Source organism: Bos indicus, chromosome 19 (assembly GCF_029378745.1).
Source record: "Bos indicus isolate NIAB-ARS_2022 breed Sahiwal x Tharparkar chromosome 19, NIAB-ARS_B.indTharparkar_mat_pri_1.0, whole genome shotgun sequence".
Lineage (NCBI taxonomy): Eukaryota > Metazoa > Chordata > Mammalia > Artiodactyla > Bovidae > Bos > Bos indicus.
Genome location: NC_091778.1, coordinates 54742278 through 54765917, shown reverse-complemented (window position 1 = coordinate 54765917; position 23640 = coordinate 54742278). Strand labels below are relative to the sequence as shown.

The window sequence follows — 23640 nt, the reverse complement described above, 5'->3', positions numbered from 1 at the left end:
GGGAAATGAAGTAATCAGAAACAGCCCTGAGATGCTGCAGGCAACTGAGGGTTTCATCTGTCCCTGCAGCAGCTGTGAGAGACTGCACCCTGCCCCCACCACCAGGTCCCCCAAAGCTTCCCAGACCTCCCCAACTCCAGGAGCCAACAGATGTCCAGGGCAGAGCAGGGCTGGGCTCTCTAGGGTGAGGTCAAGACTTGGCCAGCATGACTCAGGCCAAGGTCAAAAACTCCTGGAATGATAACTGCTCATCGCAGATGTGTTTATTCGGGAATCGAGGGTGGGGCAGGGACGGTGCAGACAGACAACAGGAAATAGCACCACAGCCCCAGCCCTGGTCCACGCTGCTTGAGAGCCTGCTACCTGAGGATCTGCCAGGCCCGCCCTTGTTGCTCAAGATTCTAGCACACACACGTGAGCGGCTGTCCACTGGATGCCCCGTCTCCATGGAGACCAGCTTGCCCATCTCCATTTTCTGTTCGTTTGCTTTGGCTCCCCTGGGAAGCAGGAGAGAAGCAACTCTAGGAGAGCCTTGCCATGCAGACACACGCTGCAGGCCTCACTGCCCCACTTCAAGCTGCCCTCCTGACCGCCCCGCCCCCCCCCCCCCCCCCCCCCAGGACCCGGATAGAACCGCGACTCAAGCCCCACCACCCTTCCTCCTTTCTCGCTGTCGGCCCAGTGGGATCTCACGCCAGAGGCCTTGATCACGGTCTCCTAAGCCTTGGGCTCGGGGCCCTTCCCATTCACGTGCTGCTGAATCACTTGAAAAAAATGCATCCCGCTCCTGGGAGGATTTGCTGAGAACAGTGCGGCTTTGTGGAGGGAACTGCTGCTCTGCACTTTCTCCGCCAAGACCCTGAGGAGGAGCCAAGCTCAGCCCTGCAAACCCAAGCCTGGAGCCCGGAGCGGGGGCAGGAGCAGGACTGGGCGGGGCAGGGGGCAGTGGGAGGCTGGGAGAGACGCTGGGAGGACTCCGGGCTACCCCGCCTTGCCTTCATCCCTCCCCGCCCGCAGGCTGAGGAAGGGGCCGGATGGACAGCAGAGAAGCAAGGGGCAGCAGACAAAGGTCGCATCCTCACTGGTGGGCCGGGACCTTGGGCAGGTCTCACTTTAGGGTGTGAACACACACAGAGGGCCGGTGGCTCAGGCCCCATCCGCGTGGACACTGCTGCAGCGGCGGCCCTGGCGTGGGATGCTGAAGCACGTGGTCTGTGGGCTGACCCTGACGCACCACACTGCTCAGGAGCCAGGGGCAGGGATGGGAAGGCGGGAATCCCAGGACCACACCTCCAGCTGCCACTGTGGAGGGATTCTGGGTGAGCGGGCTGGGAGGTCATGCGCCCACTCCTCAGCTAGTCCTCGTGAGCTTAGCTCACCTGCCCCTTGGAGTGGGTGGTGTGTGGGTGGTGTGTGGGGTGCAATCCACCCCCCCACCTCGTCTCCAGGCCGGGATGAGGGTAGGCTATGCTCTGCCATCGACTCTCCATCCTGTTACAGAGCAAATAGCGTGGAGGCAAGAAGTGGCCGCTCCTTATGGCCTCCTTCGGCTCACCGGAAGAGGCACCCCTGCCCCACGCCTCAATTTTAAAAACCTATCTTCCCATCATTTTACATTTCTGAGTTTCTGGATGTTCTCGTGCACGCTGCAACCCAGCACCTGGCTGGATGGGGGAGGGGACAGGCACGAGGACCCCCAGGGCAGCACCCACGGAATGCGGGGACACATCCAAAACCAAGGGTGCCCCCCTGGCCCCACCAGGGCAGGACCTGTCCCGCCATCTCCGCTGAACTGCTGTCCCTTGTCCCGCTTCTTATCCGTCACTGCCGGCTCACATGTGCCCGTGGAGAGTGGACCTTGTGACAGGTACCACAGATGCTGCCTGCCCCGTGCAGATTGCTTGGGCAAACGGGCGGGGGGGACGGGGCTGTCCACCAGCCCATCGGCCATGGAGGCCTTCCCCAGGGGCCACCATCTGGCTGCAAGGACGTGACCTGATGATCCAGAGAGAAACAGGAACAAGGAAGCTGCCCCAAGTGTGGGGATGGAAGCACACAACCAGGGGAACGTTCTAGAAGATGCAATTTCAGAGAGGAAGAGCCCATGGGGGAAGGAGGGAGGACCCCCTAGGAGGAGCCACCGTGTCGGGGTCCCCACTGCTCTCTGGAAGGACTGGGTGGAAACTGTCCTGGGGGCGCTGCCCCAGGGTCCTTGGCACCTGCATCCGGTCGCATCAAAGTGACCAACAAGGAGTGAAGGCGGTGTCTTCGCAGACGCCACAGTGGGCCCCTGGGACACCACTGAGATCAAAGTGACCGGTGACGCCTCTGCTGGGAACCACTGGAGGATCACCTGTTTGGGGGGAGGTGGTCCTGGAGGGCTGTTCTGTTGCTCACATTGCTGGTCCAGGCAAGAGGGTGCTCTAGACCACCCCGCTTCGGTCTTCCGCAGGTCAGGTGGAGAAGGGCAAGGTGTCTCATACAGCTGCTGGGGGACAGTGTGGGAGGGACCGTCCGGGCAGAGATGAGTCACCCTCCACCATGTCTCACTGCCCTTCCCCGACACCTACTTTTAGCTCAAGTGTGGCCAAGAGGGGACGATTCCTCACCTAGAACACACGAGGCGCAAACACGACCTTTGAAAGTGGAAACAAAAATAACGCACTCAAAGGCAGGCTTGCCCCTTCATCAGACTGTGGCTTCCAGGCCGAGTCAGGAGAACACCATTACTCAGTGTTTGGGTCCCATCGTGGCCACGGCTTTAAACCCGGTGACCCCAGGGTGTCCCCTCCACCCTCAGACCGAGGCAATCCCATGGCGACAGACGGAGTTCTGGCTGAGCACCTGCTGAAGGCCTGTGCCCCTCCCCGGGGGGAATCCTCATTTGGCCCAGGAGTGACAAAGGTCTCCCAGCCCCAGGACTTTTGTTTTTATTCACGCTGGACTCAGACCACACTGAGCGGCTCTGCAGCCCTGACCCATGACTTTGCAGAAGCAGATCAGAGAAATGGGGCTGGGATCAAACATTTTCTCTACCTCAAATGGGAAAGCCACAGACAACAGAGACCCACATGCTGGAGACATGAGATGGTGGGAGGATCCTCACTCAAAAGTATTGATTTTAAAACAAAACCAAAAAAAAAAAAAAAACCCACCAAACACCTTGCTGGATGCCATTACTGCTCCATACAAACGGGCACGTTCAGGGGCTGGGGGCTGGATGCTCAGAGACACGCATCCGGCCACTCACCCTGCCTCTCTGAGTATTCTTCCATCGCCATCTAAGTCTCTGTGGTCACTTGTTACCTGTATCCTCCAGCAGAATGTAATGTTTCCGTGTGCGTGTTGTTCACTGTTCACCTCCAGGCTTGTGAGGCAGTGTCTGCCAGTCAATATTTGCACAGGAAAAAATGGTGCAAGGTCAGGCCAACATTTTCCAGAGGCAAAAAAGAGGTGAAAATGGGAAGGAAAGGAGGAAGGAGACCTTTCCCACACCTCCGTCCCAGCTGGGGTGGCCACACATCCCCAAAGCACTTTCTGATGCCAGGCCTTTTGACCCCCGTGCATCAGGGATGTTATTCTCATTTCGGGAACTGGCCCAAAACAGGCAGCGGTGGGAAGGAGGCTCAGAGGCTCCCACGATAACGGGACGCAGCAGCAAACCTGACACCTGCCTGTGAGATGGACGAACTCACTACGCTGGGTCCAAAAGAGCTTCCAAAAGACCACATGTGCTATAACATCCTTTTTATAGGGGTCAAGCGAAAGTAAAGCTGAACAATACAGGGTGTGTTCTGGTGTGTGAAGTGGGGACAACTCCCAAGTTCTGCGGATACACACTACAGCTAAGGAGGAACGGCATACAGAAGAGGGAAGGGGCACACAGATAAAGCTGGTTTTCGGCAAATATTTCAGATCTCAGATTTGAATGGTGGGCTCACAGGTGATGATTATACCGTCTACATGTGGGCAGGCTGGGGTCCCAACAGACCCTGCCTTCACTCCCTGTTGGTCACTACAGCTAGGCTCTGGTGCAAAACTACGTAAGATTAAAAAGGCCATTGATGGCCCAGTGATGCCCACATACCATGACTGAAGAGGGGCTCCTACTCAGGACAGCTGAGGTTCCTGGAAGGGAGGGAGGGAGGCCCATCTCCTTGATATGCTAAGCCCAGGGGTCAGCTAATGCTGGCTTGAGGGCCAAAGCCTGCCTACCCCTTATTTTTGTAAATCAAGTCTTATTGGAACTCGGTCACACCCATTCATTTAGTCTATGGCTGCCTTCCAGGCATTGAGTAGTTGCCACAGAGACGATATGGCCAGTGAAGCTTAGAATGCTACTCTCAGCTCCTTGCAGAAAAGGTTTGTCCACTCCATTCCAATCCTTAAGTATGCAACTGGTAGATAAAGCCCCATCCAGTGTAGGGTCTCTGTGGCTACTGAGGCTTCTGGGTCAGGAGTACAGCTGGGAAAAAGGCAACCGATCAGACACCCTATTCCCCGCCGCCTCCCTCCCCCACCACTGCCAGCCCCAAAGGAGTCTGTAGGGCTGTGTCACTGAGAAGCATTTCCCCTTTCTTTTCTCCTCTTTCCTCTTTCTTCCTCTTGCTCCCACCCCCCTCTCTCCCTCTCTGCCACTTTCTAATAGTAAATTTACAAGAATGTTACCAAGTGATGTCCTATGAAACGACGTTGCTTTGAAAAGACGGAAAGATTTTCGTTAGACCTCTCCGTGAACGTCTCAGCCACTGGCTAAGCAACCAATGATGTATCTTTTGAAATTGCGCCCGTCTGACCTTGGATGCCCCTCAAAGTCCAGTGTTTATTCGACTAAAACATCTGAAGCGCTTAAATGTACCTGGCACTTCCATCTGCGCTCGCGGTACATGAAAACAGCCTCAGCTCCAGGACACACCTCTGGGCTAACGCTGGCCAGACCCACATACCGCGCCCTACACGGGTTCTTATTTTCGTGCTAAGGATTCTTTCCGAATAGGACTTAGTTTTTAAAGGCAAGATTGGGAGTAAGTAGGATTTCTGCAGAGGAACTCGCGCCAAAAGCACAGGAGGATGACCGATGGCCCATTTTAAAGAGGCTACGGGTTTCTGAGCAGATGACGCAAATACAATCGCACAGGCTTGGGTACTACCAGTTCCGGCAGAACGCCCAGTTATCAGCGATGTATTTACCATGGGTGGGACTCTCACTTTTAACATATTTTCTGAAACTCCAGCAAGCGTTTCCTGGCTTCTTTAAGAAACTGCTTGTGCAACTTGTTTTGCTCTAGAATCTGCTGTTGAATGTCACGGATCATCTGACTGTGCCTGTCATCGTCGACGATGGCAGCCGAGGGGGAAGTGGGGCTGCGGTCATACCCGCCTTCCTTCTCTGGGTCTGGAGGGGAGTCAGGCTTCGGATGAACCAGACGAGCTTGCCTCTGTCCCCTCCTGCCATCTTTCAGCTCCGTCTGGAGGTCGGCCTCCAAGCTCACCTTGTGGTGTTCGATCTGCTCGAGCAGGTCCAGCTGCTTTATGCTTCTTTGCTCCACCTGCATCTTCTGCTTCTGCATTGCTGCCATCAAGCCAACCCTGTCTGCCTGTTCTTGCGGGTGAAGCTGAAGGGAGCCCTGCACCAGCGCATCCAGTTGGGCCGGTTCCCATCCGGATCCAGGGCTGCAGAAGAGCCAGTCCTTTTCATCCAGAGAGGTTCCTGCTCCAGGAGACCAAAGTGTACTGTCGCTCTTAACCACGCCCTTGGCCATCCTATGGTATTTCTGGTTCTCGAGCTTGCTTAGAAACTTTTGCAAGCTGGTTCTGGACGGCGTCAGGTGGGCTTCCATCCCCACTGGATTCGTGGGCTCCCCGGCAGACACCACATGAATCTCTGCATCTCCTTCCACCTTCTCTCTCTGGCTCTCCCTTCTCCGTGCTTGCGTCTCCTCCTTGAAGTTCTGGTCTTCCCCAGGACTCTGCTCCACCCCGGGCTTGAGATCCAGCTGCGAGGTCAGGTGTTTTTTCAGCTTCCTGTTGGTATCAAACAACTCTTCGAAGGCAAATTCCAGCTCTCTCTGCCACTTGCTCTTGTTCCCGAGCTTCGCGGGCGGCGAGGCCCCCCTTCTGTGGGTCGAGCCGACTGGACACAGCTGTTCCAGGTGGTCGGCTTTGCCTTCGGGGCTCTGATCCAGACAGTTGTTTTTCGGGCCTTGACGACGAGCTGGCCGCTTCCCCAGCTGCCTCCTGCCCTCCCTGGCTGCGTCACTCTCCTGTTCCTCCAGGCGCTTGATCCCCTCCGGGGCAGCCAAGAGCTTCTCCACATTTGTCCCATGACGGCAGCCCCCGCCGGTCTTCGTGGAAGGCGCTCGTTTTCCTTTGCTCCTCTCCGGGGGGCTCAGGGAAGGGGGACATGGGCCCGTGGCTCTGGAGGCCCCCTGCCTCTCTCGGTCCACTGCTCTCCTCCGGGACGTGGCGCACCAGGGTTGCCGTCGGGCCAGCTCCTCCCTGCGTCCCTTCTCCTCCCGCGCGGCCACTCTGTGCTTCCCCTTGGCCCTGGGCAACCTGGCTGCTCCCCGCTGGGCCGAGCCCTCTGAGTCGGGTTCATGGTCCTCAGCCCGTTCGCCCCCCGAGCCCAACAGATGCGCTAAGTACAGCCGCCCCAGGCCTCGAATTTGCTGGTCCAGGGCCTCCGGCCACTCTGCCTTCAGCTCCTCGACCAAGCGCTGGAGCAGCTGTGTCTTCCGCTGCTGGGGGTCCTTCTGTCTTCTCTGCGGGGCCAGGGCTCCCTTCTCTCGGACCTGGAGCAATCTGTCCGAAAGGTTCTGCCTCGAGAACCAGGCTTCCTTGTCGGGACTGGGGCTCTGTCGAGCAGCTCTCTCCGAGCTTCTTCGCATGTCAGGGACTTGTACAGACACAGCTTTGGAGAGAAGGTGGTAGGAACCGAGAAAGCGGAGGTTCAAGGGCACCAGGGGCCGAGAGGCCACAGCTGCCACGGCTGTTCTGGGTCAAGCCCACCCGGAAGAAGGATGCACAGAGCTGCCCTGAGTGTTCCAAGGAAAGCGAGACCCTGGAGACAAGGCAAAGGGGGGACTCTGAGTGTGGCGGGCTGGGGGTGCCTAGGGGAGGTGACCCGTCCCTTCAGACTGTCCTCCAGACCCCCACCCGCAAGGGCCCGTTCTCAGCTCCCGATTTCTGTCTCACAAGCCTCCACACAAGACCTGCAGGGCAGCTATTCTCAGCAGAGGGTGGTTTTGCTTCAGAGGGGCACGTGTGGCCATTTCTGGAGACAGTTTTGGTTGCCACACCTGGAGGAGGGGGCAGTGCTACAGGCATCTAGTGGGTGGATGCAGGGCTGCTATGAAACAGCCTGTGATGCACAGGACGGCGGCCCTGCGACTAGCAGGGACCTGGCCCTCAATGTCCACAGTGCTGAGGTTAAGACCCCACCTTAGGAGACGAGTTAGGGCTCGGGTCAGGGGGGTGTGTGCAAATGCCTGGCCCTCTGGAGGGAGCTACTTATAAATGAAAGGAGGAAGGAGTGTAGGAGGAACACACCCCGGCAAGAAAGGTGTGTGCGTGTGTGCGCGTGGGTGGGGGGAGGTGCACAGATGACTGCGGATCTAATGTTTGTACTAAAATTCAGTGCAAACAGAGGTTAAGCTGGTGGTATCTCTTTTTTCACATCTCTTTGGCATCAGGCAGGGACACGTGCTCCACCAGACCTTCCTAAAGAAGGACCTGCATTTATACCAGAAAAAAAGAGTATGGAGCCTGTGGCCACTCACAGCTGGTGTCCAAAAACGCCATTATTTGTGGGCTACATGAGCCGCCTCCTGGACGGCGGAGCCCACTTCAGCTGTGTAGGATTCCCTTCCCTTCTTTCATCTTAGGGTATGAGGGGTGGAGTCAGGCTGAGCAAATTTTAGCTCAAAGTAATGGTGGTCCCCAGAAATCCCACTGCATCAATTGGAACAACTAATGTGAACTGTGCGGGCTGCCCTCCACTTGTCTTTTTTCCAGTAACCCTGGAGGTAAGGAGTTATCGAGGGTGCAAGGGTGAATGAACCTGTGCACCCCTGGTTCACAGGTGGGGAAACTGAGGCAGGGAGCAACTGAGAAACTTGACCCAGATCACACAGCTGGCAAGTGGCAGCTGCTGCTCAGGTAGACATCTTGTCTTTGACCAATGGTCACATAGCCACCAGCTTTTGGTAACTGTGATCATGCAGTTAGACATGTGGAAACCTGGTTAATACCATATTCTACCAGTCTGCCAACCCCCATGATGAGCAAGAGGAGAGAGAAAGAGAAAGCTAGGGCGTTAAACACAATGGTTGATACTTTCAACCAAAGTGACACGGGTATCCACATACAAAAAAGATTAATTTAGACCCTGTCTTACCATATACAAAATTGTATATCATATACAAAAATTAATGCAAATGGATCATAGACCTTAATGTAAAGTCTAAAGCTACAATTAGAAGAAAGCAGAAGTGTAATTTCCTGACCTCAGACTAGGCACACATTCTTAGATATAACTCCAAGAGCAAAAACAATATAAGAAATTGATAAGTTTGGCATCATCAGTATTAAAAACCTTTGCACTTCAAAAGACATTGTTAATAGGTATAAACATAAGACACGGACTGGAAGGAAATACCTGCAAATCACACACTCAACAAAAGACCTGAATCAGTTGGTATAAACTACTCGTACGACCCAGTAAGAAGACAACAAACAATCCATTTAAAAATGGGCAAAAGGCTGAAATATACACATCACCAAAGAAGGTTTATGTATGGCTGATAAAAGCCCATAACAAGATGGTCAACATCAACCCTCATCAGGGAAATGCAAAATGAAGATACCACTTCACACCCACTAGGATGGCTACAATGAAAGAGACAGGCAATGACAAATGTTGGCGAGGGCCTGGGGACATCGGAACCCTCACAGGCTTCTGGTTCCTGGTGGGGATGCAAAATGCTGCAGCTGTTCTGAAAAAGTTTCGCAGTGTTATACAAAGGTAAATGTATGGGACTTCCCTGATGGTCCAGTGGTTAAGAATCTGCCTGCCAATGCAGGCGACACTGGTTTGATCCCTGGTCCAGGAAGATTCCACATGCCTCGGGGTAAACTAAGCCCACGTGCCACAACTGAGAAGCCCCTGCAGTAAGAAGTCCAAGCACTGCAACTGGAGGGTAGCCCCTGCTCACTGCAACTAGAGAAAGCCCATGCCAAGCAATGAAGACCCAGTGCAGCCGTAAGTAAAAGGTAAAAGTAGATCTACCTAAGTACACGCCCAAGGAAAAGGAAATCATGTCCCTACACGAAGAAAGGGAAGCACAGAAACTGAGTAACTGTCCCAGCTCACAGGGACGAGCTGGGTTTGAATCTGAGTCCCAAACATCAGAGACAGCTTTTCCTACCCTTAGGAATGGCCACAGGCTTCCCTGGTGGCTCAGATGGCAAAGAATCCGCCTGCAATGAGGGAGCCCTTAGTTTGATCCCTGGCTTGGGAAGATCCCCTGGAGGAGGGCATGGTAACCCACCCAGTATTCTTGTCTGGAGAATCTCCATGGACAGAGGAGCCTGTCCAGCTACAGTCCATGGGGCTGCAAAGAGTCAGACATGACCGAGTAACTGAGCACAGCACAGGAATGCCCATAGGGGTGTCCAAACAGATGAGGAGACAGAGCTGTGAAGGTTTCTTTGTCCATCTTGGAAGACAGCTGGAGAGAACAGCGTAAATTGCACTGCTAACGGGTGACGATCAGCATAACCTGGACGAGCGTCTCCCACTCTGGAGGGCCCCCACCCACTCAATCACCCCGTTACAGCCCAAGCCAGGGCGGCTGGGGCAGGCGCCCCAGTGCAGGCCAGTTGATTTTCCTAGAGACATGCAAATGGATGAAAACCTATAACATCTGGATGGTGACCTTGGGGAAAAAGCCCAGAAATTAGTCAGCTCCCTTGTTCAGGAACTGAAAACCCTAGAGCAACTGGCAGATGCACCTGGGCCCTCTGCCCATGTCCCCAGCTCCCTGAGGCCCTCATCTCCAAGCCCTGCCCTGCTCACTGACCAGACCAGAATGCTTTGGGCGTCCAGTTCTCCCTTGGGTCTTCTGCTCCTGCTCCCCCAGAGGGGGACGGGCTGGGCTGTGACTGCCACCCTCAACCCCTCAGGAAGCCACAGCCCCGTCCTTACAGAAGGCCCGCTCAGCACGGCCGCCGTGAGGAACACTGGGCTCATTCTCCTCTCACCCTCTGCCGTCCCTGGTGCGCAGAGCCAGCCCTCGGTGGTCACCTGGGCAGCGGCTCAGATGACTCTTCAGCCAAGGCAGACCCCCTCCCAGGCCACCGGGAAGCGCCCAGGCCCACAGCAGCCCTCCTGCCTTCTAACCCCTCAACAGAGCCTCCAGGGCAACCCCAGTCCAACGAGGAGGAATAGTGACCACAAGGGAGGCGGTGAGGCTCTGATGCCAGGCAGGCTGGATCGAAGGGTCTCACCTGAGCCTCCTAACCAGGCTTTTGTCACCTCCCCCATCTCCACGCCACCCCTGCCCTCCTCCCCGGCACTGTGGTTACAGCCACTGTTCTGACTCAGCCAGCTGTGTCCCTTCAGCATCTGCAACCAGCTCCCTGGTCCGCAGAGCAAGTCTCCAAGCAGGATGTGAGGTCACCTGCATCAAGGTCGCCCGAGCTACTGGCTAAAATGCAGATTCTGGGGCCCTGCCTCAGACTGATGATCCCACCCCAGCCTCAGTGGGAAGGGGGCCCAGGAATGTGCTCGGTTAACCATCTCCCAGAGTCAGTTGGTCGATCCCTGATCTGCAGGCTTGGGAACATTCCGGCAGTTCATGATCTTGCCCCCTTCTCCACAGCCAGCCAGGCTCCGAGCCATCCCAAACGCCCCCCACGCAAGTCCAGCGCCTTCACCGTGCTCAATCCCGTCCTTCTTCCTCGAACAGAACCCCTCCTCATGCCACCCACCCACCTTTCCCAGACCTGGTCTGGTTCCTCCTCCCTGACAAGGTGGCCCGATTTCCGCAGCAACGAGAAAAATGCTCCGGCTTTTCTCCCAAGGCTCACAGACTCAACGCCCAGGTGACATGGTTTAGCACAATTTTCTTTGAAACATTTAAAAATAGAAATAAAAGGGCCCCCAATTAGTGGCATGGCCAGAGAGAACCTTTCCATGTAATTAAAGCTCTTTCACGCGTAAAGTTAAACATTTCTCTGTCTCCTGAGTGTACAGAAGAGATATAACTTGACCTTTTTAGAACTCTGGATTACCTTTAGAACTACAATATAGAAAATCCCTCAAGGGCTTTGAAGATATATAGGACCCCTCAAAAAACATTTCTGAATATTCTGAATATTCATTGGAAGGACTGTTACTGAAGCTGAAGCTCCAATACTTTGGTCACCTGATGCAAAGAACTGACTCACTGGAAAAGACCCAGATGCTGGGAAAGATTGAAAGCGAAAGGAGAAGGAGGCAACAGAGTATGAGATAGTTAGATAACATCACTGACTCAATGGACATGAATTTGAGCAAACTCGGGGAGATAGTGGAGGACAGAGGAGCCTGGCAGGCTGTAGTCCATGGGGCTGGATACTACTTGGGAACTGAACAACATCAACAACCATACATATATGACACAATTCCTCTGAACGAAATAACCCCAGAATATAATTTCAGTCACCTTTTCACAGCTTCCTCCATAGTTGTAACTTTCTGGGAGGTCTGACGGCGTCTTAGCCCCCTTTTCTCATACAGCTTCTAAACTGCTCTGGACTGACTGGGACTCACACAGAGAAGTGTCTTAAAACTGTGTCTAAAGCCAGAAGACTGAACAGAGTCTGGGGCTCTGATGGGCTTTCCATGAGTCAAGTGCACAAGCGTCTGAGTCCAAGTCCATTGTCGCCGAATGGGACATCCCCAGCACACAATAACCCACAAGGAGATGGAACAGCAGCCATGCTGCTGGAATGCAAGGCTTCAGCTCAGATTTTGCACAGGTTTGAACACCTGGTCAGATCTAACAAGGCCAAGTGTCCTGGGAACCCATTGACAACCCACATGTGGGTCTCCACGTCCAACCCTGCATGTGCCAAGTGGGAGACCATAGTTTCTAAAGAAGCAAAGCAGGAAACGAGAGGGTCTGAGCCAGCTAGGAGCTCAGAGTCGGCAGAGACCTGTGGCCACCAAAACAGCCAACGTGATCTTTACCTGTTCTGCTACAAGTGCCAAAAACAAGCAGGATAATGATCCAGCCCAGCCCCGTGAAATAGGTACTTGGAAGAATATCCACGCCATTCCCACCCCACAGGATGTGTGAGGATCCAAACAAAATAGTCCGGAAGTTTCAAAATCAAAATATAATTACTGAAATGTTTAGGAATTCACCTAACAGAAAATATACAGCAGGGTTTCCCTGGTGGCTCAATGGTGGAGAATCTGCCTGCCAATGCAGGAGACACAGGTTCAATCCCTGGTCTGGCAGGGTCCCACATGCTGCAGAGCAACTGGGCCCACGTGCCACAACTGCTGCGCCTGTGCTCTAGAGCCCCGTAACCTCTACCGAGCCCACGTGCTGCAACTGCTGAAGCCCAAATGCCTAGAGCCTGTGCTCCGCAACAAGAAAGCCACCGCAATGAGAAATCCACGCACCGAGAAGAAGCCTGTGCACTGCAGCTAGAGAAAAGCCCTCAGCAACGAAGACCCAGAACAGCCTAAATAAATAAATAAAACAATATATAAAAAATATATGAATACTAAATAAGAACGACACATTTACTAGATAAGGAGAAAACCTGAGTAAGGGAGAGGCTGTCTCTTCCCAGATAGGGTTCAGAAAGACAGAGAATGCTTACGGATGAGGAGGGCCTCAAAGTTCAGGAGAATGAAAAAAATAGACAAAAACAGGTCATAGGAAGGAAAGCCCTATGGAACCAAGAATGTTTGGAGGGATGCTTGCAGGTGGTAGAAAAGTCTAGAACAGTATACTCTGGTGGTTCAGAGTATTGAGCAGTTGTGTGACCTAGGGCATGTTTCTTAACCCTAGGCGCCTCAGTGTGTTTGCCTGTAAGATGGGGATGATAACAGCAACATCCATCTGGGCAGATGCTCATCACTATCAGAAACACCCACAAGTTTGGCAAGCTGTTTAGAAAAGAGGGTGGTACTTACTGTGCGTGTCTCCAGATGCCTGGACCAGACCACTGAGAACACATTACAGGGAGGCAGAAATTGGCCAAGATGGAAAGCAGCACTTTCTACAGGGCTGTCTTGAAATCATTGGGCTGACTTGATAGGTAGTGAGACACCCATCACTGGAAACATCCAAGTCAAGCCGGGATAAAACACACATCAGAAACATCTTTAAACTCCATTTCTCTGAGTTCTAGCCTCTAAAAGCACACTTCGTGACACCCCGGGTGCTGCCCAGAGTTTCCGTCTTTTGCTCACTTCCCTGCCCAGAAGTTTCTGTCTTTGCTCACTTCCCAACTCTCCCTCAGTTAAGTGGTGGTTCCTAAAGCCGGCTGGGTGTTAGGCCAGCTGTATCAGAATCACCTGGCAAGGAGGTGATCATGGACAGAGACCATGAGTCCTGGCCAGGCCCCACCACAGGTTTCTCCTGGTGTGCTGTTTGTAAACCTGTATGTTTAACCATCTCCCTGATGCACATTCAGGACCAGGACAGTTCTAGAAAGCTGAGATGGCCAGGCAGCCAACCTCTTAGGAGAACAAGCCTCGGTCATTGTGTCTGTTACCTTCCCAACCAGCTTCATTAAGAGAGTCATAAGGCATAGACTCTTCCAAAATTACGGGAGACACCAGGCTAGCTACGTGGGGGGTTGCTTATGGCTGATCCAGCTAAATGTCACTTGATAATGTCAATCGCTTTCCCTCCAACCTTATGACTGTGGCTACCCCGCCTAGGTCAGGGGTCCCCCATGCCAACAACTGTTCTTGTTGTATAATGACCTATCCCCGCCCCCGGCAAACCACCACATTCATTCCCAACCCTGTCCCACTAGCTTCCACTGTCCATCCTCCCCAGTCGAACTGTAGATGCAGAGCCCCGTGGTGCAAGGACTTTCAGTTAGCCTCTGGACATGTGGCCTGGACATCCTTATTGGCCCACTTCCTAGGGCCCCCTTCAGAGGCTCACCAAACCACTGGCCACAGAGAGAACACCGCCCCCACAATGGATAAGGTGCCGGACCCAAGAACCTCGGCCCTGGGTGGTCTGCATAGGGTTTCTGGGGCCCACTGACAAAAGTTGGCTGGAATCGCAGCTCCCCACCTTCGCCAGCAGCCCAGCACCCGCCCTAGCTGGTGAACTCTGGCAGCCGCTGCCATGGAAACGACAGAGCTGCTGTGCTGTGACATCAGACCAGGGGTGAAGTCAGGGACAGTGATGGGCCAGCCAGAGGGTGAGCATGTGTCAGCACACCGGTTGTGGGTCCACTGATCACAGAAGACTTGGCTTAAACAGCTGGGGCGATGAGCAGCATGCGTGCGTGCTAAGTCACTTCTGTTGTGTCTGACTCGTTTTGCAACCCTATATGGAATGTAGCCTGCTGTCCATGGGATTCTCCAGGCAAGAATACTGGAGAGGGTTGCCACTTCCTTCTCCAGGGGATCGTCCCAAACTAGGGATTGAACCCATGTCTATTATGTCTACCTGCACTGGCAGGCGGGTTTTTTGCCAACAGCGCCACCTGGGAAGTGCCCGGTAACGAGCAGAGGGATGGCAATGGGCAGAGGGATGGCAGAGGGGCACCATGAAGATGCCTGTTGAGAGCGCGCTTGCGTGCTTTCGATGTTTAAAGATGGCCTGGCAGGGAGAAAACCCTTCCTGTTCCAGCTTGACAGCATGGTCACAGTGGTCCTCGTCAGGGCGTCTCTCTTCTGAGCTGTGGCACCTCAAGGTCAGGGCTCCCTGACAACGCTGGCCACCCCTCCTCCCACAGGGAGGGTGTCTGGTCCCACTCAGGTTGGGGGCGTTTGCCCCTCCAGGATCCACTGCTGAGCCGAGCTGACTGGAGGTGGGAGGATGGAATGCTGGCCTGGGGCCCCCACTGAGCACCCAAATTAAGAAATCATACAAGTCTGACCTCACGGCTAGGACTAAGGGCACTCACCACAAATATGACAATTGAGAAATTTAGTTTGGAGGACGTGATATTGGTCCCGAGATGTTATGGCAACCGATCTCAGGGTTTGGTTTCTTGACAAAGTCAATAGCAGGAACTTGGAATCTTGGAGGCAGAGCAGATCCAAGGACGAAACTCTTTTGTGTGGGGCTGGAAGGGCTCTGGAGAGGTCATCTGGTCCCTGACCTGGCACGTGGTGGGAGGATTTCTGCCTCTGAACCCCTCAACCACAACCCACCCCACCCACTTTCTGGGTCCCTCTTCCAGGCCCCCTAGATACAAAATCTTATGTCTATTTCTCCTTCCCCAGAGCATACTCAGCGCCCAGTCTCTTAGCCTCTTCTCAGCAAGGTCATGGATATTCACCTTTAGCATGGGACAAGTTTGGAGTGGGGTCAGGGGGGAGGGCAGATAATACGACTAAAACCTACAGCCTGTGGGGCCTTTGATGGCATTCCAGAATGTCCCAGCACAGCCACCACTGGCATCCTCTTCCAGATGATCCTGCATTGAAGGCATTTCTCCCAAGCCCAGGCTCTCCAGCTTAGTGATTCCGAGAACATGGTTCCCACCCTCTGGATGATCCTGCTCTGCTCAGCGGGCCCTTCTTCATGGGGCCCATCACTGAAAGTGGACCAAACCAGCTTTAAAAGTCTGGGCCCCATCCCACTGTTGCCCACAATCAGACCCATCCTTCAGCAAACTCTTTTAAAAACAACACATGTCATTCAAGTTCAACACAGAAAAATTAGAAAACCATATTTCAGAAGCAAGTCTAATTCCTCCTCCTTTATCTGAACATTTTACAATTCAGTAAGAAGTCCTTGAGGAGGACTCCAGAGTTTAAGACTCCATGCTTCTATTGCAGGGGGCGCAAGTTCTATCCCTGGTAGGGAACTAAGATCCCACATGCCGCTCAGCTTGGCCAAAAAAAAAAAAAAATCTGCAACCTTTGGTCCTGCAGAGCATCTGCGGCTATGATGTATCTAACACTGAGATAAACAAGATGGAGGTGAGCACCCTTGTGATGAGATGCTAGCACACATCCTTTATTATTTTCTGCAGAAAAATTTCTAGATTTAGAGTTGCTTGCCCAAAGGGGAGACTTCTTTTCTCCCTTTCTTTTTCTTAAAGTATAGTTGACTTACAATATTGTGCTGGTTTCTGGTATACAGAAAAGTGATTATACATATATTCTTTTTTATATTCTTCTCCATTATGATTTACTACAGAATGTTGAATATATCCCTGTGCTCTACAATAGGACTTTGCTTTATATATACTGGTTTATATAACCTATCCGTCCACCCACTTCCCCCTTTGGCATCCATGTTTGTATTCTACGTCTGTGAGTCTGTTTCTGCTTTGTAAATAAGTTCATTTGTATCATATTTTAGACTTCACATATAAATGACATCCTATGATATTTGTCTCTTTTTGACTTACTTCACTTAGTGTGATAATCTCTAGGGCTATCCGTGTTGCTGCAAATGGCATTATTTCATTCTTTTTTTACGGCTGAGTAGTACCCCATTGTATAAACAAACCACATCTTTATCCATTCATCTGTTGGACATTTAGGTTGCTTTCATGTCCTGACTATTGCAAATAGTGCTGCTCTGAACACTGGGGGTGCATGTATCTTTACAAACCAGCTTTCTCCAGATACAAGCCCAGGAATGAGATTGCTGGATCATACGGCAACTCCACTTTTAGGTTTTTAAGGAACCTCGACAGTGTTGTCCATAGAGATTGAACCAATTTACATTCAAGGGGAGACTTAAAGTTGTAGACCGGCGCTGTCAAAATGTCCTTCAAACTTCTAAACTGCTCAGGTTAAGATAAAACACACCCACCTAGAGTCAGCCCTTCCAAGGACAACACGCTTCTTGGCCACGTGGAACAGAGCAATGGAAAGGCCGTAGCTGTGACGTCCAACCTGTTTCCAGAGACTTGAGCCAGGTTCTGGCTCATTAGAGTCCTGGCACCGAGTCGACCACGAGACCTTGGGTGAGTCATCGACTGTTCCCCATCCAGACAGGGAGGACACCTGCCTGACCTACCACCTTCCTCCTGAGTCCTTGTCAACAGGAAGAGACAAAGTCCTTTTGTACCAAAAAAGAGACTTCTGATTGGAGACTATTTGCCGGTCGCTTTTCCCTGCTTTCCAGAATTGGCGCATAAGAAATAAACACCTCCTTAAATGTGTTCCTGATTCTTTGCGGCGTGTCTGATTCTTTGCGGCCCCATGGACTGTAGCCCACCAGGCTCCTCTGTCCATGGGATTCTCCAGGCAACAATACTGGAGCGGGGAGCCCATTTCCTTCTCCAGATCTTTCCAACTCAGGGATCAAACCCAGGTCTCCTGCATTGCAGGCAGATTCTCTACCATCTGAGCCACCAGGGAAGCCCCCTCCTGGAGCCAATGGGCCTGAGAGGCCAAGACGTCACAACAGAGAATCAGAGACTGTGCTCATCACAACAGAGAATCAGCCGTGCTTATCACTTCTCCGCTCCAATGCCTCTCTTCCCGAGATACCTGGTTTCTGTCTGGGCAGAGCCTAGCGGGGCCATTTCTCGCAGGGGCTTCTGAGGGTTAAAGGGTAAATGCTGGAGGGGCTGCGGAGAAAAGTCCCCAGGAGAGAACTGTGTTTGCCCTCAAAGCCGTCCTGTCACAGGGTCAACAGTCCTTCTGAAAAGGGACGCTTCCCTGGGAGTGGAAAAATCCACACAGACCTGAAGTCCATGAGTGACCCCCAGTCTTTTCTCCTAGATACATGGAACACTGTCTAATATTTATTTATATTTATTTATTTGGCTGCGCTGGGTCTCAGTTGCAGCATTCAAACTCTTGGTTGTGATATGCGGGGATCTAGTTCCCTGACCAAGGACTGAACCCTGGTCCCTGCCCTGAGAGACTCCATGTTCCCTGGTGGTCCAGTGGCCACCAAGGAAGTCCCTGGAGCGCTGCTGACAGCCTCCTGGACTCCAGCGCCTGGGGCACTCACTTCATTGTGTGTGTGCAAACGCTCTAGACTTGGGGCCCTGTAGGATCATTCCTACGCATCTCCGTGTCTAATGCATCCCTGGCATCCTCCCCTCCCGGTCCTTGTTCTTCACTACCTCATGTGTCACGTGACCCCATGTGAGGTCACAGTGGTCTGGGGCGTGTCAACCAACTCTGCACAGTGAATTCTCAACTACCCTCATATCACGTGCCTGCACTAAAAACCCATCCAGGGGCCCTGAATTCTTGATCTGGATCAAAGGAAGGGCAGCAGAAGTGAGCTGAGCCGAAGAGAAAAACCAGGCTGAGTTTCCCACGTTGTACCGTCCCTGGGATTCTCCAGGCAAGAACACTGGAGTGGGTTGCCATTTCCTTCTCCATGTAAGAACAGTCAATCCTAAAGGAAATCAACCCTGAATATTCATTGGAAGGACTGATGCTGAAGCTCCAATACTTTGGCCACCTGATGCAAAGAGCCGACTCATTAGGAAAGGCCCTGATGCTGGGAAAGGTTGAAGACAGGAGGAGAAGGGGACGACAGAGGATGAGATGGTTGGATGGCATCACCAATTCAATAGACATGGGTTTGAGCAAGGTCTGGGAGATGGTGAAGGACAGGGAAGCCTGGCGTGCTGCAGTCCATGGGGTCGCAAAGAGTCAGACACGACTGAGTGACTGAACAACAAGGAAGAGCCAAAAAAAAAAAACCAGAGGGGGCCAGGAATGTCAGAGGAGGTTTATTTCTTTTTTTATGCACATGACTTTCTTCTTGAGGAGCTCTGGGGACAGAGGCCCACAAGGTTTCACAGAAGCATTATCCAGGATCTCAGAAATCTAGATGGAGTGGGCGGGGTTGACATTTATTGAGTCCCTCCCATGCTTTCGCACACTTTACTCATTCATCAGAAATTCACTCACCATCTGCTGTGGCCCAGCCCTGAGGAGTTTCTTTTTTCAAAAAATATTTTTTCAATTTATCTGGCTGCGCTAGGTCTTAGTCTCAACATGTGAACTCAGTTGCAGCATGTGGGATCTAGTTCCCTGACCAGGGACTGAACCCGGGCCCCCTGCATTGGGAGCACACAGTCTGAGCCACTGGAGCACCAGGGAAGTCCCCGAGACATTTAATTCTGCTTTTACAGAAGAAACTGAGGCTCATAGAGGCACAGAGTCAGGACTCAGAACCAGCTCTAGCAGGCTCCAAAGACCCAGGCTTTTCCTCTGATATTTTGTACTTCATCTTTTTTTCTCTAAAACGTCAGTCCACTTCCCCATCCTGTCCTTGGTTAAGAATCAGCTGTTGAAGTCCTTCCTAACTAGAGCCTTTGACTGTCATCAGTCAGTCAAAGCAAAGCCTGATGCAGAGCCTGAGTGCTGAGCCAAGTCGTGAAGATGACCTGACCCTACAGGGTCTCCAGGAAGCCCAACCAAGACCTCCAGACCACAGATGAGAAAGGGCCAAGTGAAGACTCATCCCAATCCAGGCTCTGTCCCCGGGAACTCTCCACCCTAGAATGTCTCACAGCAGGAGGGTTACAGCCTTGAAACTCATCTCTCCCTCTCTTGGGCTCACAGGTTCAAGATTCACTGCATCTTTAGGGTCAGTTCAGAGAATGATACCCCAAGGCATCAATCTTTCTGGAAAGCAAGGAGCAGGCCACCAGGTGAGAGGTGAGTCGGCCCCAGGAATTTCACACCCAGGGGTGAGGGAAAGTTTTCATAAAGGGCAAGATGGTAATTCACGTAGCTCTGTTGCAACCACTCAAGGCTGCCATTTTTCCAGCCGGTAAGCAGCTGCAGACTTTGTATTAGGAATGGGTGTGGGTGCATTCCAGTAAAACCGTATTTACCGTAATAGGGGATCAGAGGTGGGTGGCGGGGGGTAGTGGGGGTACTGTTTGCCCAGCCCTGAAAGGCTACATTCTATGCGTGCTGTTGCAGGGCACGGCTTTGCTGCTGCAGCACCAGGTGGAAACATACTACCTGAGTCTCATCGGAAATATCAGACTGAACCCAGCACAGGGGTCCTTGGGATGCTGTAAAATCAGATAGTGGTGAAGCTGCACAGCTCTGTGACTGCACTAAAAAAACCACTGAATTGCACTTTATTTACTTTATAAATTAATTAATAACTTATAAAGGAGAACTGAAATTTATTTATTTTGGTCATGTTGCACGGCATACCAGGATCTTAGTTCCCCTGACCAGGGATCAAACCCCTGTGCCGCCCTACGGTGCAAATGCAGTCTTAACCATGGGAACGCCAGGGAAGTCCCTCCCTGAACTGCCCGCTTTAAATGGGTGAACAGTAGAATCATACCTCAACAAAGCAGATAAAAAGCATACGTCTCTGAGGCAGAAAAACGGTAACAGTTCTTTTCATGAAGCAATAAACCCTTCCCCAATCTGCTTCTCCGAGGAATAAGGCAAAAGGGAGGCAGCCCTGGACGTGAGCCCCACCCTCTAGGTTCAGGGCTTTCACGGCCTCGCTCGAAGCCTTCTCTTCCGCCTCTCCCATCCTGAAGACACCCCTACCCCAGTCTCCTTGTTGCCTTTTCACTTTAAAATAACTATACGACGAACACATGTTAATCACAGAAAATTTAGAAAATACAGATAAGCAAAACGAAATAAAAATTACCCTTGATCTCACCCACTGCCTAGAATTTTGACAGACATCCTTCTAGACTTTTCTCTACATGTATAAGCATAATTAAAAAAAAAACAATAGACTAGAGATAAATACAGAATCAGTAAACTACATTAAAAAAGCCAGGGAATTTTCACCATAAAACCCAGGACAGTGGTTATCTAAGGAAAAGGAGGTCCCCTTTTCCTTAGGGACCAGGAAGAATTAAGAGAGTTTTTAGGGTGGCAGGGTCTTGTTTTTCTTAACCTGAGTATTTGCTTGATAACTTTGTTAACAGTGTACAGTTATGCACTGTGCATTTAAAAATTATATTAGACAGGGTTTGAAACGCGAAAGCATACAGATGTAACTGGGCTTTTAAATTTAATGCACTCTGAACATTTTTCTAGGTCATAATCATGAATCTATAATACTGTTTAAAATGACTGCTTAATATTCTGCTGTCAGGATAGAGCTTAATTTAATTTAGCTCATCTCCAGTTGATGGGGAAATCTCCTGAACAAGGTCAGCTCTCAAGAGTTCTCCTTCATGGTCCTCCATCCTTCATGCTCCACAGAGACCACCCCCTCCAAGCCAAGGTGGACCGAAATGGTCGCCTTCAGCTTCCCCCGTACGCCTCGTCTCATTTTAAAACCCTGTCTTCTTACTCTGCTATTTGATAGTCATGTGACCCGAGCAAAAGAATCAGCTGGTGCCTCAATCTGATCATCTGTAAAATAGGGATAATTATAAATTAGGTGAATTAACAGGAAGACTGTGTGAACACGGTTCCGAGCCCTTAGCGCCGATGGTGACAGCTGCTGTTACCGTCGTCAGTCACTTTTCCGTCACAAACCTATCGCCGTTTCCCTCCCAGTTTCCTGGCTGCCCTCCCGGAGGCACCAGAGCCCAGCTTGTGTGTCTCTGCACCCCCCACACCTGTGTGAGAGCCACGGCCCGCTCTCGGGGTGGGGGGAGGATTACACACCCAGCACAACATCGAGCACAAAAAGAGCTAATACCCCCCCCAACCCCGACAGCCGCCATGGGCACCGTCCCAGGCACTGCACCTCTGCCCTAGGAGGTAGGAAGGGATCATCGCTTCTTCAGAAATGGAGAAACCGAGGCACAGGGCACCTGCCCAAGTCTCACCCCTGGACCGAGGCGTGGGCTGCAGAGCGGCCATCCTGACCACGCTGCTCCGAACCCACGTGCCCCAACCCCCTTCTCTGCCTCTTCCCTCCAAGCCCCTCACTCATTCCCATGATCTGCTGGAGCTACAGCTGGAGACCCCTCTGTCTCTCTTTCCCAGCAGAACTCGGCAGGGAATGCACCCCTGCTGACCACCTGACCACATTAGGGGCTGCCTGGCCCCAGCCCTGAGGCCAGACCCCAGAGGCGGCCCCCTACGCACCCCGCCCCGCCCCTCCAGCCTGTCACCCTCCCTCCTTCCTGAGTTCCTCCCCCATCAGGTACCTGCTCTGCTCACTTGGGTGACTAGAAGCCCCTTAGCCTGGCTCTCCTGCCTGCAGCTTCCTTCTTCCTCCCCTGCCATGTCTAACAGCTCTCAGGAGGACAGCAAAGACCCTCACCCTGGTCCTCACTGCTGGGGCTCAAGGCTGCCCACCCTTTGGTTCCAGAGCCCCTAATCCCCCCACAGGCCGTAAGAACGCCTTCTAAGGCAGTGGCCAACCTTTTAGAGGTCACATACCCCTTTGAGAATCTGGTGGAAGCCACAAAAACGGGCACGCACACACTCAGCTGAGCTGACTGCTTCCGGGCTCAAGGCTGTCCTGCCGGCCCATCTCTGGACACACATCCACACCCCCCGGGTTCAAAGGATGCAAAGGATCAGTCGTGTCCAACTCTGCGACCCGTGGATTGTAGCCTGCCAAGCTCCTCCGTCCATGGGATTTTCCAGACAAGAATACTGGAGCGGGTTGCCATTTCCTCCTCCAGGGAATCTTCCCGACCTAGGGATCGAATCCAAGTCTCGTGTGCTTCCTGCGTTGCAGGCGGATTCTTTACCACACTGCAGCATCTGGGAAGCTCCCTGCCCCCCGGGTTAGGACCCTTCTTTGGAGGTAACATCTCAATTTGATTTTAAACTTTTAAAAAATTTTTATTATATTTTAAAATTTGTTATGGCTGATCTGCAGGCCATGTAGGATCTTAGTACCCGAACCAGGGTTCAAACCCATGCAATGGAAACTAGGAGTCTTAACTACTGGACCACCAGGGAAGCCCCTCAATTTGATTTTTACAGCAAACCCTTACCCAGTCCACCCTGCTGGGGTCTCCAGAAGCTTAACCCAGGAGGCTAACTGCACACAGCTGACCCCAACTTTATCAGCTACAAAATGGTATTCCCCTGGGTCTCTATCACTTTTCCACTGGAGCTGCACATCCATGCAGTGATGGTGGCACCGAAGGCTCCAGGATTCCAGGCAGACCAGGCCTCGGGGGCCCGGGACTGTGGGCCCCGGGCTGGGGGAAGCCAGCTTCATTCCTGCCCTTTCTGAGATGCTGGTGCCCCTGACCATCTCTCAAGCTGGAAGTCCTCCCCAGCCTCACTTCCCTTGACTGCCTTTCCTCCCAGCATCCCAGGGCATCTGGCATGCCCCTCCTGCACCCTGACACCCTGTGGTCTCATGGTCTACGGACCCTGTAGCAGCCAGACAGAAACCTAGCCAATCACTCTCAAAATCTACCCGCTCGTTTTAAAACTAGGCACAAGTGCCGCTGTCAGTCCGCACACCAAGTATCTGTGAGGTTCTCTTCTCAAATCCAAGTTGCCTTGGTTCCCACTTTGGAGACGAATGCTCTGTGCAAACTTTG

General features: G+C 52.5%; 2 protein-coding genes across 4 annotated transcripts in view; both read right to left on the bottom strand.

Moving 5' to 3' along the window:
- TIMP2 (TIMP metallopeptidase inhibitor 2) overlaps positions 1 to 23640 on the bottom strand; it is a 51738-nt gene that overhangs the window by 21708 nt on the left and 6390 nt on the right. The gene's annotated exons all lie outside the window — the stretch shown is intronic.
- On the bottom strand, positions 655 to 22222 carry CEP295NL (CEP295 N-terminal like). Of its 3 annotated transcripts, none has more exons than XM_070773966.1 (2): positions 13193 to 22222; positions 655 to 7060 (listed from the first exon to the last, which is right to left on the bottom strand). In XM_070773966.1, exon 2 carries the CDS (start codon positions 6885 to 6887, stop codon positions 5211 to 5213), a length of 1677 nt encoding a protein of 558 aa, XP_070630067.1. In that variant the 5' UTR covers positions 6888 to 7060; positions 13193 to 22222; the 3' UTR covers positions 655 to 5210. The 3 variants fall into 3 exon arrangements, with proteins under 3 accessions (XP_070630067.1, XP_070630069.1, XP_070630068.1); XM_070773968.1 differs by having other exon boundaries at positions 655 to 13335; positions 14178 to 22222; XM_070773967.1 differs by having other exon boundaries at positions 655 to 13335; positions 14284 to 22222.